At 46.2% G+C, this 14,691-nt stretch overlaps 1 protein-coding gene across 3 annotated transcripts in view; it reads left to right on the top strand.

Moving 5' to 3' along the window:
• The first annotated feature begins 174 nt into the window (after positions 1-174).
• arhgap4b (Rho GTPase activating protein 4b) overlaps positions 175-14,691 on the top strand; it is a 31,951-nt gene continuing 17,434 nt past the window's right edge. For 2 of the 3 annotated variants that reach the window (XM_035644660.2, XM_035644659.2), the window contains exons 1-4: positions 176-429; positions 9,954-10,300; positions 12,865-13,036; positions 13,172-13,334. In XM_035644660.2, the coding sequence (XP_035500553.1) occupies positions 10,231-10,300; positions 12,865-13,036; positions 13,172-13,334 (405 nt within the window). In that variant the 5' untranslated portion in view covers positions 176-429; positions 9,954-10,230. Of the gene's footprint in view, positions 430-9,953; positions 10,301-12,864; positions 13,037-13,171; positions 13,335-14,691 lie in introns of all 3 variants that reach the window. The other variant, XM_035644661.2, reaches the window with a different exon arrangement.

The raw sequence follows: 14,691 nt of genomic DNA, 5'->3' as shown, positions 1-14,691 counted from the left end.
CTGAGGGAGAAAGACGGTATATTCATAGCAGCAGCGGTATTTATAGCAGCCCAGAGGAGGGGGAGCGCGGGGAGGGGGGGGGGGGGGGGCGTGGCTTGGGCTGTGGCTTCCCCAATGCTTCACAACGCGGAGAGGGAGGAGAGAGGCAGAGAGAGAGAGGGAGAGAGTAAGAGGCTATTTGGCAGAAGAGGGAAGAAAGAAAGCGAGGAGGGAGGGCTGTTATTGAGTGTGTGTGCCTGAGAAATGAGGGAGAGGAGGGAACTGAGCTGAGGGAGAAATCTGTCAGATTCAGACACACATTACTCTGTGCGTGTGTGTGTGTGTGTGTGTGTGAGAGAGAGAGAGAGAGAGAGAGAGAACGAGGGATGAGAAGAGCGGAGGAGGGCTGAGGAACTGATAGAAAGAGACAGCAGAGGACCACAAAGTGAGGTACGTATGGCTGTCACGCTGCTCACGGATCCAATGATGAAATCCCGTGTTTGCTTGTGTGCGCGCGTGAGAGAGAGTGAGTGCGCGCGCGCGCGTGTGTACATGCGTAACTAAAGTGAACGTGTCTGCGTGTTTATATATAGTTCGGCGTTTTAGAAGGGACCCTCGTTTACCTCGGGGTTTCCTAAGTGGACAAATGGATGTGTTGTGGGGGGGGGGTATCAATTATGTAACATGTGTGCACCATTTGCGGCGTTGACGCTCTCGTGCGCGCCTCCGTCTCGTGCGCTCGTGCAATCACACTGTGAGGTGTTTGCGTCTGTGGCCATTGTGTGGAGCGCCGCAACAGTCCGTTGACCATATAGGGGGGAGGGGGGGGGGGGGGTTATTTCCCAGCCATAGTAAACATAACTCAACGCTCCTGGTGCCGTCGGAGCAGTAACTCCCTCCCTCCTGCCGCCGATCACCTGCGCTCCTGACGGGTCAGTTGGCCCCATCAGAAGTAGTGTGGCGTTCCCATTGTGCTGCTGGTGTCCACAGTGTGACAGCAGAGCTCTCGAAGTTCAGGATGCCCCGACTACGGTAAACATACCCTGACCTCACGGTGGAGGCTGTGCCGAGGCGTGCAGCTCTGTGGGCAATGTCGAAATGATCAAGTACATGTCTTTTTCTGAAAGACTTGGCCTCCAGGAAAGCGGTGCCAGCCTGGTCCAAGAGGCGAAACCTCGTGACCTCAAAACCAAGCGCGGCCACGTTGCCGCCGCCGCATCCAACAAGTGTGAAATCAGTCGTTTTCAACACAGACTCTTCAGTGTGAAAAACAACAGCAACAACCAGTGAGGAAAACACGTAATGATCGTGATTCTGATCTAATCCCCCCCCCCCCCCCCCCCCCCCCCCCCCCCCCCCCCCCCCGGGGGGAGCAGCGGTTCACCTGTGGGCTGTGGCGGGCAAAAACACATCACATGAGGGGAACGGGACATTACGAGAACCAAATATGAAACAATGCGAGCACTGTCTACAATCGCTTGGCGATCACTTTCGTAGCCTAGGGAAAGGGAGTGAGATCTTTTACCTAGAAACCACCACACTGGGAAACTGCTGTGAGTGAGTCCCTGTGAGGTCAAAGGTCAAAGTACTCATTTCGCAGAATTGCCCATTTCTGAATAACAGATGTTATATTACTGTATTTGAATTATGAATGTCCAAAGCATCAATGTGATACTGCATCTGATAAAGGTAGGTGTACTTTTCACTGCTTGATATATATTGATCAACTAGTTATTGGCTATATTTGGTGTAGGGTAACATATTAAGTAGAAACCACAATATTTGCGTATAACCACAAATGTAAGACAGAATAAAATGGGTTCACTCTGGCTAGGTACCACAAAATTGTAGTCACGCGCAGTATTTGACTACACGTGGCTGATTTCCTTCCAGCTCCGAGATTTACTCCCAACACCCTGAAGTACAGTAGAAACTATAGTTTTAAAAAAAATAGGCAGTACAGCCAAAGCTAAATGGACCCCCCTAATTAAGTCCTTCATAGAAAGTTCCAAGTGAAAACGTCGGTGGTGAATTGAAGGATTCAGCAGTGGCCAGAGGAGAGGATGTGGGCAGCCTGACGAGCCTCTCGCCGACTCACAGTACCCGGCTGTCGGCAGCTGTTTTCATTTCACTTTTTGATTCATCTCTTCTTTTTTTTTTTTTGTTTGCCCTCCGCCAGGACCAACAGGTATGCATTGCACAAACATTACCTGTAAATGATCCTCGACTTGAAACTCGACCATGGCTGGGTCCTGAGCAATTTGGACGGCGGTGGAACGTTTTTCTGTGCCCTTTGCCAGAAACTGAAAGGGATCTTTTACACAGTGTAAAATAGACTCATTATGCGATTGCCAAAAGCTATTAGTTATCAGCCTTTTGCTAATGTAAACCCTTGTACTATATGTATAGTACCTGAGCCACACTGTGGCGACGCATCATGTACAGTTCCAGGATTGAACTGCGTCTGAAAACGTTGGGAGAGATTTGCAGGTACAGAGAAGTTCTCTGCAGATCGTACGAGAGCGAAGGCCCGCAGCGACATTGGCTTCCTGTTTGCTGCGGCAGCCGCTGCACAAGCACAGCGTGGAAAGAGCTCTGGCAAGGAGCAAACTTTGTCAGTGATATGAGGGAATTTTGGATTTTGCTACCTTGCATGGATAATCTTGCATCGCCCTAAATCTTGCGGCGTGTTCCAAATGAAAGTGCTCTACCTGTTGTGGTGCAGTCGGGGTGGCAGCATGAGCTGCGTTCAGATTTGGGGTTTTTTCCGCAGCCAATGAATGAGCCTGACGTGTCATCTGGCTTCGGTAGGCTTCAGAGTAGATCCGCTTCGGAGGCTTCTGCAGGCAGCAAGCTTCCCCATCAGAAAGCGAAGGCTCAGAGTCCGATTGGTCGTGCAGATTTTTTTGGACCCCACTGAGTCCTTGAATTTATTGCTGTTCACCATCCGATCTTCTGTTCTACAAAGTTTTTGCATTTTGTCATTTGTTTGTGGCTGCTCAGTAAAAGTTGTGTCGGATCTAGGCCCTCGATGTTCGAGTGCTATTTAGTCAGTTGGCTCAGTGATTCAAGCATTTCCACATTGCAGAATTATTGGAAACTTGGTCTGTACTTACATTGCACTTATCTTGTCCTATTGACCACTCAAAGGGCAATATATTATTGCACATCTATATACAGCGCTTTTTTTTCAATCACACACCATTCATACATAGCCGATGCAGCCGGCAGGGGTAATTAAGGTTTCAGTGTCAGTTTCCCTAGGACATTGTGGCACGTGAACTGGAGGAGCTGGGGATCGAAACCATCGACCTTCTGGATTAGTGAACGACGTGCTCTAGCTCCTGAGGCACGGCCGCCAGCACACGACTAGTATTTAAAACAAAACCCTAACAATAATGAACACAAACGGGCACCGAGAGGGGTGTAACTGAAGCTGCAGCAGCGGGTCTCTCCAACCTGAACGGGCAGAACGAATCAGCAGGCTGTGGCTATCACTCCTGAGTCGCTGGTGCGTGAACCAGTGCTGGTGAGCCCCAACGCTCCCATGCAGTCTCTCCAGAGTGCTTTGGCAAACAATCTGGAGTTCGGGAAGGGAAGTGCAAGTTTGCACAAGAGCTGGTGCCAGCAGCAGCCAAGTTTTAGCGCTGAACACATAGAGCTACAGTTACCGCCGCGCGGGAACCACCAGCTGCACGGCTTCAGGCTAAACTTTCTCACACTGTACTCAAGTGACAGTGTTTGTGACACTATCTAAGGTTGCATTATATGTTCATTAATATGGCCTGATATTAGTTATATAACATGTGAATGCTGAGAAGGCAATATACAAGTATCAACTGGATTCGTATTGAACTCACAAAATTACCAATGGGACAGATTTGTTGGTTAATCTTGTGCCAGCAGTGCGGCACAGCGGTGCAGTGGTTGGCACCGGTGCTGGGATTGCAGCCTGGCGCGTCTGGGGCCTGTCTGAGTGGAGTTTTTCTCCCTGTGCCCACGCAGGTTTTCCCCCGGATGCTTCACCTTTAAAACTCCACTTTGCCCATAGGTGTGAATTTGAGTGCGAATGGTTGTCTGTATCTATTTGTCAGCCCTGTGATAGGTTTACTCTGCCTCTCATCCCATTGCAAGCTGGAGTTGGCTTTGGAACAATACATTATACAGCTATTTTAATGATATGCGTAATACTTCAGGTGACAGGTGAACTCACCTTTACGTGTTTAATCGATGGGTGCTCCTTAAATGAGGTGATTTTTAAATGAAGATGACATAATTCGTTTTTCTTTGCTTTTTCAGTGTCTGTGCACATAATTGTGTGTTTCTGTGGATCCCACACATTTTGAAAGCAATTGACCAATCACAACAGACTGGGGTTTATCGGGAGGCGGGGCTTAAAAGGAATCCAGGCGTTTTAGACAGAGGGTGAAAAGAGGAGCTGCAGGAACTGGCAGTATGAGAACACTGATGCCTTTTCTGAACGTTAGAGCATGTAAACCTTTTCAAGTGGTAACCCATATTAAAATGATTAACCTGAACATGAGCATACTATGTCACCTTTAAGTGAAGTGTCCATACGCCCCCAGGTCAGGAGGGGCCTGTCCAGGCTGTCGGCGCTCGGGCCCTTACAACTAAATGTTGCTAGTCTAGCCTTAACTGTGGTGGAGAGACACTTGAATAACGTAACTTCCACTAGCATCACATTATCTCTTTTGTTTACACTGGTGTTTGGTGAGTGTAGTAGGCCTGTGGTTTTTATGAAACTGAAATCTTCATTTCGCTCTAAATGTAAAAACCTTAGTAGCCATAGTGCAGGCTCCCGCACACAAGTTTAATCATCTGTATTGGAACTATGTTACATTGTCCCCTGAAATTTTTGTGTCAGATAATTTATAACTTTAGGTGATGAACGCTGGTTCGAAGGGCCCCCTGTGATTTTTTGCCTAGGGCCCCAACATACTTTAGAACCGTCTCTGTCCATACAAATAACATGATGAAAAAGAGAAAGAAGAAAAAAAATACATAGAGACGGAGAGCAGCGACTGTTACTTTACAGTAGAATGTGATTAAAATAAAAACTGTTTGAATCGCCTGCTGAAACAACCTCTGGTCATGGCGATGTCTGTAAAACAGAAGTTCCATGTCAGTGGTTGATTGATATTTCCATTATACTTAACCTGCAACCCACTCTGTAACATGGTACGCATACAGAATGAATCATTCTCAACATCTTTCCTCTTTGTTGCGCATTTGACAGTTTAAAGTAATTCTTTTACTCGGCACTCTGATAAATAGACTTTTCCAATGACATCTGTTTCTCTCGACCTGGAGCCCAAAAAAATACTTGCAATAAGTGCCACATTTTCACAATCACGTCCCTGTCCACGAGGGCCTCTCCAATCAGCCTGTCGCGCAGACTGAGTGTCTCCCCTGACTCTACCTGACTTGCCTTCCCTAGCACTGAACACACAGCTGTAGCACGTCTGGCAGCACCGATCAGCGTAAGATCGCGTTCGACGCTTATCCGTGATCATTGTGCTCTGAAAAAAGACGGTACCTCAGCTCCCGTGCACGCCGTTACAGCTCAGCTCAAACCTCGCATTTGCCAAAAGTCAACTGTGTCTGGATGTGAGATCATCTGACTGAGGGTCCCCGTTGACACCCATGTTTTCCCCTTTTCCTCTTTGACATTTGACACTGCATTAGCCGCGGTTTGGCCTTGTCCTGGTGGATGGGGGATGATTTTCTAGTCGCAATGTGCAGCTGTTGAGAGACAACATCGCTCTGCGAGAAATGTTTTCTCTGCAAGAAATGTGACACTAGATAACTGTTAGTTACAGGGGCAATGTACCAGAGTGTGGTTGGCTCCCAAGTAGTGTGAGGAAATCCCCGTATGATGTTGGCCATACATCAAACACAATGTCCCTCTTGTATCCTGTATTACTTCTGCTAAGAGCTTCATTTTCTTCAAAAAGAAATTAACTGGAAATCCCCTCAGTTCCAATAAGGATCTATAACGCTGCACCACATACATCCTCTCTTGTCTGTAACCTACTTTATATTCACCATGTAAATCACATGACTTTCTCTTTTCAATGACCTTGACTTTAAGTGTGAAAGACTGCCCCTATATTCCCCCCCCCCCCCCTCCCCTTTTTGTGTTTTCCTATTTGCTGAATCTCTCACAACCCCATCCTCTCCCTTTCTCAGATCGTGTACATTGGCTTTGTTCTCTGCAGGTTAAGGTTGCACATTGATGAAGGCCTGTGGAGCCTCCAAGGTCCCCTTTGTGGGAATCCGTTTTTCGTTCTGTTGCTGCACTTTCTCTCTGCCGGTTCAGTCTGAAACCATCACTTCTAACAATGTCTGGATCACTTCCACGACACGGCTTTGGAGGAGGAAATGAAAGCACAGGCCCAAAAGCAAACGTTAAGTCATGAGTGATTGGTTTTGGTTATGATAACAGAGGATAACATGCAACATGTCCAGACCATTTCTGTGTTGCACTGTACACCTGTGTACCGTATGGTGCTGTGAAACAACACCGTTACGCTTTCATTGACAGCCTTCGTTGACAATCTTAGGTTTCCCCTCAGTACTGTTCTTTACAGGGGATCCCACTAAACCAGCAGAAAGACCGCATGTTGTTGAATGTGTTAGGCCACAATGAGTCACATTAGTCTGAGAGTGGGTGTGTTTTTATGGTCATATCTTTTGCTCCAGTCACTGTCGTGAGTTTTGATCAAACTTAAACCTATTGCTTGAAGCTGACTGACAAGTGACGTTGCAGTGAAAGCAGCACACTTTGACACAGACTTCTGAAAACTGAGAAACTGACACAGGATGTGGGAAGTGAAGTTTGAAGTTTGCGTGTGTGTGTGTGTGTGTGTGTGTCTTGTGGGTACCTTGATCTGATAACGAAGTCACTTTATGGGGACTTGCCTTCCTTAGGGGCCAAAAAGCAAGTCCCCATCAAGTAAATCCTTATATTTTCAGAAGAAGACATGTTTTAAGGTTAGGTTGGGGTTAGGTTTAGGGTTAGGCCATTAGTGGTTATGGTTAAGGTCAGAGCAAGTCTCCAGGAAATTAATGTAACTCAATGTAATGTCCTCTGAAAATTAGGAAACAGAACTGTGTGTGTGTGTGTGTGTGTGTGTGTGTGTGTGTGTGTGTGTGTGTGTGTGTGCGTGTCCAGATAACAATGTGTGTGCCACCTCGGTACAGTTTACGCTGACGAGCAAACATCCATGTAAATTCCCTTGTCTAATGCGATGTGCGCACTTAGTCATGTGCATGCTGGGCTAAATGGCTAAACCTTTTCAATGGAGGCTAACTGACTCCTCTGCATCTCCTGTCACAGCAGTGCAGAAATTAAATCATCATTCTTCAAAAAAAAAAGTCTTCAAAAGTGGGCATTCTCTTTCATTAGCATTCAAGAGTTTGAGCAACCTAATTAAATACAGTCAGTTCAAGATTCCACTTCCAAGATGTTGGACAACGTGGGAGGGACAGATTTTAAACAGAATTGTGGAAAGCGACGCAGCAGGGGAGATATCTCGATTTTAGCCGCACCTTTTGTCCTCAAAATTCTGGATCCAAAGACATTAATAAAGATCCTGTTTCAGTACGCCCCCGTCCATAAAAAAAAACCCAGGAGCTATTCTGGTTCATCCTGTCCTGGTTCATCCGTGTCCCAGTTGAATCATTTTGGTGTGTTCGGACAGAGAGCGAGGCAAGTATTCCCTTCACGTTGTTTGACCACTGGTCCATTTTTGCAGTCCATGTTGTTCCACCCCCAAAAATCCATGGTACCACCTTTAGAACATTAGCAGTGAGCGAAGTAGCGATGGAAGCCTTTCTGTCAAGCTCTGCCTCTGAGTGTCTCTAATTGGAAACCTGGGTTCTTTGTATGATTTCCTTTGGAACCCGTATGGATGGATGGATCTGGAACAGTGACACTAAGTATTGCCCTTGAGAATTAAGATCTGCATTGAAAACAAAAAGCTGAAGTCAATGGCATGAATTCATGACTTCATATTATTTAATTACTTAATACTACTTAATATGTTTGAAAACCTTTTGCAAACATATTAAGCTTTTAAGCTTTCCCAGCTTGATTCCAGCTGTTTGTCATGTTCACAGAGAGAGAATGGAAAACATGGACAAGTAGAAACTGTGTCAAGAATGTTAAAGTTTCTGATCATGCTTTTGGGTCATTCGACAATCCGTAGGCCAATCACTTTTTGGGACAACTATTGCAGTGCCTGTGCCCTGCTGCTGTAAAGTGGGAGCGATGTTGGCTTTTCTATTTTCTATTCAAAGTTTACTAATATTAAATGTGTCACATAGAAATACACCCACAAAGTGTGAACTGAGATTGTACATGTTCTTTTGTGCAAATAAACCTTTTCTCAAAGTGTTCTCATTCATTTCATTTCTTTGTGCACGCTCTTTTTCAGAACATTTTGTGCAAAATTGTACTCTTTTTTTGTTTTTTGTGCAAAATTGGCCATTTCAAAAAGTGGTGGGGACATGTCCCCAGCGTAAATGACACCTGTGGTTGAATGATAGATGTTTTTGTTAGTGTTAGCTCATTCTTGTCACATGCGGTTAAGGGTAGCTAAGCACGGGAACTGTGCAAAACCTATATAATATGACCTGTGGTTGGCTAACTTACATAAAGCCTGTTAAACGTAGACTTTTAAGAAAACATTAAGAAAAAGTTTTTTTTTAACTAAAGAAAACTGGAGAAAATCATCATCCCAAAAATATATAAACAAAATAAAATAACAAGATTATATTTTTGAATGCCTGTTTTATTTTTCAATGCCAGTACCAGTGCTTTTTTCAGCACCAAGGTTTCAATGACCTTGAGTTCAATCAATACTTTGTTGTTTCTAGCCCCACATGGACGTGTCTCCACAACACGTTTGCACATACAGTGACTTTGTATACAGTCACACTGCCTTTACAACTTGATAAGCATTTGTTTTGCAAACATCTGTTTAAACAATAGAGATCCGTGTTGTGAAGTTAAAGACTGCACAGAAAAACATGGGAGACTCAAATGGGATTTTTGGTACGAAACATCCAATCACAGAGTGTGCAGACAGTCCTCAAGATTACAGTGTTAAAGTGAATGACAATACAGTCTATTGCTTAAGTGAATACAATTTAAACTTGAGGGTACATTTTGGATGCATTTAGGGTGCTGCCGTTGAACAGTAACAGCAGCTGAGGTTTCGTGGGCAGAACCAGCCGCCGTGCCGAATTGATGCACACGATTGTTCCCTTGTCTGGGAAAGTCCTGTGTTTCGATGTTGAGTAACCCACCGAGTATCACTTCTCAAAAAGGGTTTAATGTCTTTCAATCAATTGGTGGTGTTCCACTTGAGCATGCGTAAACAGCGAGGGTAACCCGGAAAGCAGCTCTCAGGAATTGTAAATACATCAACACGCCGTGAGGGCGAGATGCAAAGCCGATCGCAGGTCATCGTTGTGGTTCTCCAGACGGCGTTTACTTAGTCATACTGTGACGCTAGAGTCGCATCTTTGACCTTTTTTCTTGTTACGCTTGGTGCAATGTGTTTAAAAAAGAATTCATCCGAGACATGTGCTTGTGTATTTGACCATAACCTTAATATACAACCCCAACCCCCGACCTCAAGGCACTGCGTGTCCTTCATTACTGCTGTTACTCATCACCTTTCTTCTTCCCATCCCCCAGCCTTCATCCTTCTTCTCTCACATCCCCATCACTCTGGCCTCTTCCTGTCCATTCTGCGCTCTGCCTCCATCGCACTGTCCCTCCTATTACATCTCCCCGTCTGGTGTCACTGCCCCTCTGTCTCACCGCTCTGGCCTCATTTGTCCTCTTCATTTGACTCGTTCTCCCTCTGATGCTGGCTGTCCAGTTCTTCCCTCATGATTATCTTACTCTTCGCTCCATTTTTCCCCTTGATTCTGCTGCGCAGGCAAGATCACCTATGGATCAGCATTCGTGCCAGAAACCCAGGGGATTCCATGGACACATTGACCCGACTGACATCCCTGCCGAGTGCGGCCGATCGACGCTGATGCCGATGCGCTGCATGCAGCTGTAGAGCAGCAAGGCCAAGGGGTCAGGGCTGAAAGGTCACAGACTACAGAGCCAGAGCGGGGCGCTTCGGGAGGGGAGACTGCGAGGACGCAAGAGGAATCCGGGTCCGGGTCGTAAGGTCCAAGTGACAGACGAGAGTCAAGGGGTCAAAGATGATGACATCACATGGAAAGCTGAGGAGGGAGAAGGGGAGTCTGGCCGAGTATGAATTGCAGATGAAAGGTAAGTCACTCTGTGTGTGTGTGTGTGTGTGTGTGTGTGTGTGTGTGTGTGTGTGTGTGTGTGTGTGTGTGTGTGTGTGTGTGTGTGTGTGTGTGTGTGTGTGTGCGTGCGCGAGCGCGCTTGTCTCTGTGTATGTCTCAGCCCTCTATCACACCTCTGTTGGTGCATGTGCACTAACTTGCGTGCGCAAATTCATGTAAAAGAGAGCACACGTGCATTCATGCGTGAATGTTAGCAGTCGCTCTGCACACTCATCCAGCCGTGCACTCTCTCTCTCTCTCTCTCTCTCTCACTGAATGCATATGTGCTAGGAAAAATGTCCCACGTTGTCAGGAACTGAGAAAAATCACCTCAGCTTGCAGCTCGATGACAAAGAGCTCCCTGGTGTCAACAGGTCAGAAAACCTTTTCAGTCTGTAAAGGAGACTTTAATCAAAAAGGAAATATGGACATAACCCATGCTGGGCATTACAAGGATTTTACCTGAGACAAGCTGTGTGTGTGTGTGTGTGTGTGTGTGCGTGTGCGTGTGCGTGTGTGTGCGCGCGCGTGTGTATGTGCGTGTGCGTATCATGTGCTGTGTTTTGGAGCGTTCTCGCTGTGGCTGGCTGGCTCTCTGTACTGTACTACAGGGATGTATTTATAGTCAGTATTAGCGATGCTGTCTCCTCACATCCAGTCAGCCCAGGGCAGTGTACTCACACAGAGACGCAGAAAAAGACTAAAGAGTGGTTTGGGAGGGGGAAGGGAGTGAGGAATAGAAAATAAAAAATAAATCACAAAGAAAGAGAGGTGAGCGGCCGAAGCGAAGGCGGTGTTATTCGAGAGATTTGGTTCTTGCTTTTTCAAATCAAAGTGCTACGTCGGGCCACATCACTTTTTTTAGTTGTACGTGTATATGTAAAGATTTGTCAGTGTGCCAGCATTTTGTGAAAATCTTCTCGAAAGGGAGATTTTCTTCAGATGAAATGTGTGATTAGAAATAACATTGCTATATTTTCTCTAATTGGATCCACACATACCCTGTGTGCCTGTGTGCGTTCATCTGCAAGCAGGAGCAGGCGTTTTATATACAAGCACCGAACATTACATGACACAACTTCTCTATCACACACACTGATGGCAGCTATCGGGGGATTTGGGGTTCACACTCTTGCCCACGGCCCGGAGCTGCCAGGGATCGAACCACTTTCCTTCAGATCAGTGTATTGCACGCTCTCTACCTCCTAAGCCACAGCCAACCCCGGTATGCATTATATGAAGGGAGATGATACAAATTTGTTTTATGATCCATTAGCCAGTGTTGTAGTTGAGTCAGTAAACCTCGAGTCTGAGTCGATTCTCGAGTCCCCAGTGCTCGAATCTGAGTCCAAGTCCGAGTCAACAGAGTAGAGTCCGAGTTGAGTCTGAGTCCCGTCCCCACTTACCTGAGGCGGAGTCATCAATGTTGAAGTTGATGCAAAATCTTTAAAAGCGCACAAGGATGGTATGCACTAGGGATGGGAGATGCATCGGTTATTAAATGTTTGCATTAAATTATGTATTATGCATGTAAATTATGATCAACTATTAGATGTTTTATTCATATGTATAGAAATGTGACCGACCCAATAGTTTGATATTTTGATACTTTTATTCCCCTTAAATTGGACCTATGTTAAGTTAACGTTACTGTTAAGTGCGCGCCGCGGATGTACACCATTGTGTGCGCCGCGGGTTGTGCGCAGACGCGACGGAGGGTGACATATTTACGCACCTGTGGACTGCAAATCGAAAGTTCGGGAACACTGACAAAGTCTGATGCAGTTTTTGCAAAATGTGCCGCGCTGCTGTTAAGTGCCACGCACATTCATCTGCATGTAGACTGGTGCGCACAAGTGCCTACGCGTGCACAAAATGAGTCATCGATGCTCAAGTCCAAGTCGAGGGACTCGAGTAGTACAACTCTGCATTGAGCAGGGAATCATCAGTAAATACTAAATATAATATTATCCATACCAGTGCTTATCACTCTCCAAAACAGAGAGACTGTCTTCTTGGTATGCCCAAACAGTGTATTGATATGTCCTTAAAACAACCACCCGAAGGTCCTTTGCTCTGTGGGGATGCCAACAACTAGAAATTATATTAAGTCTGAGGAGTAGAATATTCTCCATCAATGTAATTACAATGCACTAAATGATGATCGTTAATTACAGCGGGAAGTTTGACACAGTTCCAGACGCTACTCCGGTTAATAGAAATATATAAAAGTGGTTTATCTTCCCTCCAAACTTTCTTGCGTGTTTGTTTGGTGACTTTGACCAAAATGTATGAATCTTTTTATTATTGGCACCAAGAGTATGTACGGCTGGAGCAAAGACCTTCATTGTAAAGAGGGGGGGGGGGGGGGGGGGGGGGACAATCCACTGTGTCCATCCACGTATGTGCATGTGTGTTCTCATGTCACCCGCTGTGTCTGCACGTCAGGATGTGTCCAGGCTGATAGAACATCTATTTACCTGAGCGTCTTCCATTTCCTCCTCTGTGTCTTCCTCCCTGTCCGTCTCGGTCACTCTGTGTCAGACCTGCGGGCCCAGCTGACAGACCAGATCAAGATTTTAGACTCTCAGGTGGATGTGAAACAGCAGCAGCTCTCAGACCTCTCCGAGTTCCTCCGGCGCCGCGGCGACATTGAGGCCGAATACGCGCGCGCCCTCGACAAACTCACCGAGAGGTTCACCCACAAGACCAAGAAGTAAGTGTGTGTGTGTGTGTGTGCGGCGTGCGCGAGGGCACGTCTGTGTCTTTCCCCTTTCTCGGGGGGGGGGGGGACTGGGAAAGCGTCGCGGTTTGCCACATCTCAGTGGGGGTGTCCCGCTGTGTTCTCCAGGAAGGAGCAGTGGGGTCAGTCGGTGTGTCAGGTCTGGTCCGTTCTGCTGACTCAGACTCGTCTGGAGAGCCGGGAACACGCCGCACTGGGTGACACCTGCTGCAACACGCTCACACAGAGACTCACGCACAGCACGGAGGACACACACCGCCTGCACAAACGGGTGAGTGGAGGATGCAGGAACAAACACACTGAACACATACCCGCTCAACACAGGGAGGTGGTTTTGTTTTTGCATTTTTGAAAATCCTCATTTTGCAGGCTGTCATTCCTGTCACAGGAGGCCCTCCCCCTATTGTCACCTATTATACTGAGTCTGTACAGTGTCGAGACAACCAGATGTGGCTGAACTTTTATTGCAGTTTAAAGGAAGCATAAGAAGTAATAAATGATTAAGCAATTATAAACGCAGAGCATATTGGCCGATTCGGAGTGACAACAAAGGTGAATGTGGTAGAGCTGCCCCCTGGAAGTCGAAAAAATCAGATCATCAGCCGGAGACCCCGAACACTTGTTGTTTTGCAGTGTAGTGTGAGCGCGCCTCGCTTTTCCCGCTGCTCTGTCTCTCTGTGAAATATATGATATTCGCTCCGTCTTTCATTTGATGTCTAGTGTCGATGCATATTTCTGCTCCAGTGGTTTGCGTAGCACACATTAGCTCAGATGGAAAACGTGAAAAACATTTATAAATGCATTGATTCATAAAGTTTGATCTTTTTTTTCTTAGCGCTGCCATGTTTATTTGATAATTCAACACGACACTGGAATATGTATCCAGTTGTTAGTTTGCCGCCGTGAAAGATGGAACACATTCACCAGTTATCATTTAGATCATGTCTTTGTCCTGTTATCTGTCTTGGTGCTACCGTGGCGTTTGCCGTCTCATTCATTTTAAAAAAGGGTACACCGAGTCCTCCTGCTCAAATGACTGGCTGTCAGACACACTCCCTGCACCTTCTCCGAGATGAAAATTGAGCACAGTTTGAAAGAAGCCACGACAGTAATCTCAGAGAGGCAGAAGTGTTGTTAGGCCTGACGCCAAGCTAGTCCCTTTCAGTAGCATCTCTGAAATCACCGTTGGCACCACATCGAATCTGTTGTCGCAACCATTAAAAAGCAAAACTGTGCGACTGATGGTGGCTAAATTAAAAAATATATATATTTCCTTCCTGAAATGCAGCTGAACAAGTAAAAGTTCACACATTGAGAAATATAGTGAAGGTGAGAAGACCGCAGCGGTTAGCTCGGCTGAGCGTGAAAATTGGAGGTGGCTAGCTAGGCGTTGTCCAAAAACGAATGTAGAATCTCTCAAATGAATTAATACATTAGTCTCTCGTTTGCTTCATTTCTATTCGAATTTTGACGCATGATATATGTTGCCCCCTTGGGGTCTCTCAATAGAAACAATGAAATCAAAGCGGTGACTTCTTGGAGTAGTGTTGGAAGTTCTCGTCTTTGCCACAAGTTCTGTTAGCTTTCGCTGGTTTGGATGCCTTCAGCATCCATTGTTCAGGAGGTTT

Source organism: Scophthalmus maximus, chromosome 3, assembly GCF_022379125.1.
Source record: "Scophthalmus maximus strain ysfricsl-2021 chromosome 3, ASM2237912v1, whole genome shotgun sequence".
NCBI classification, from domain to species: Eukaryota; Metazoa; Chordata; class Actinopteri; order Pleuronectiformes; family Scophthalmidae; genus Scophthalmus; species Scophthalmus maximus.
Note: the sequence above shows the minus strand (reverse complement) of the source record. Positions and strands in the feature narration are given on the sequence as shown.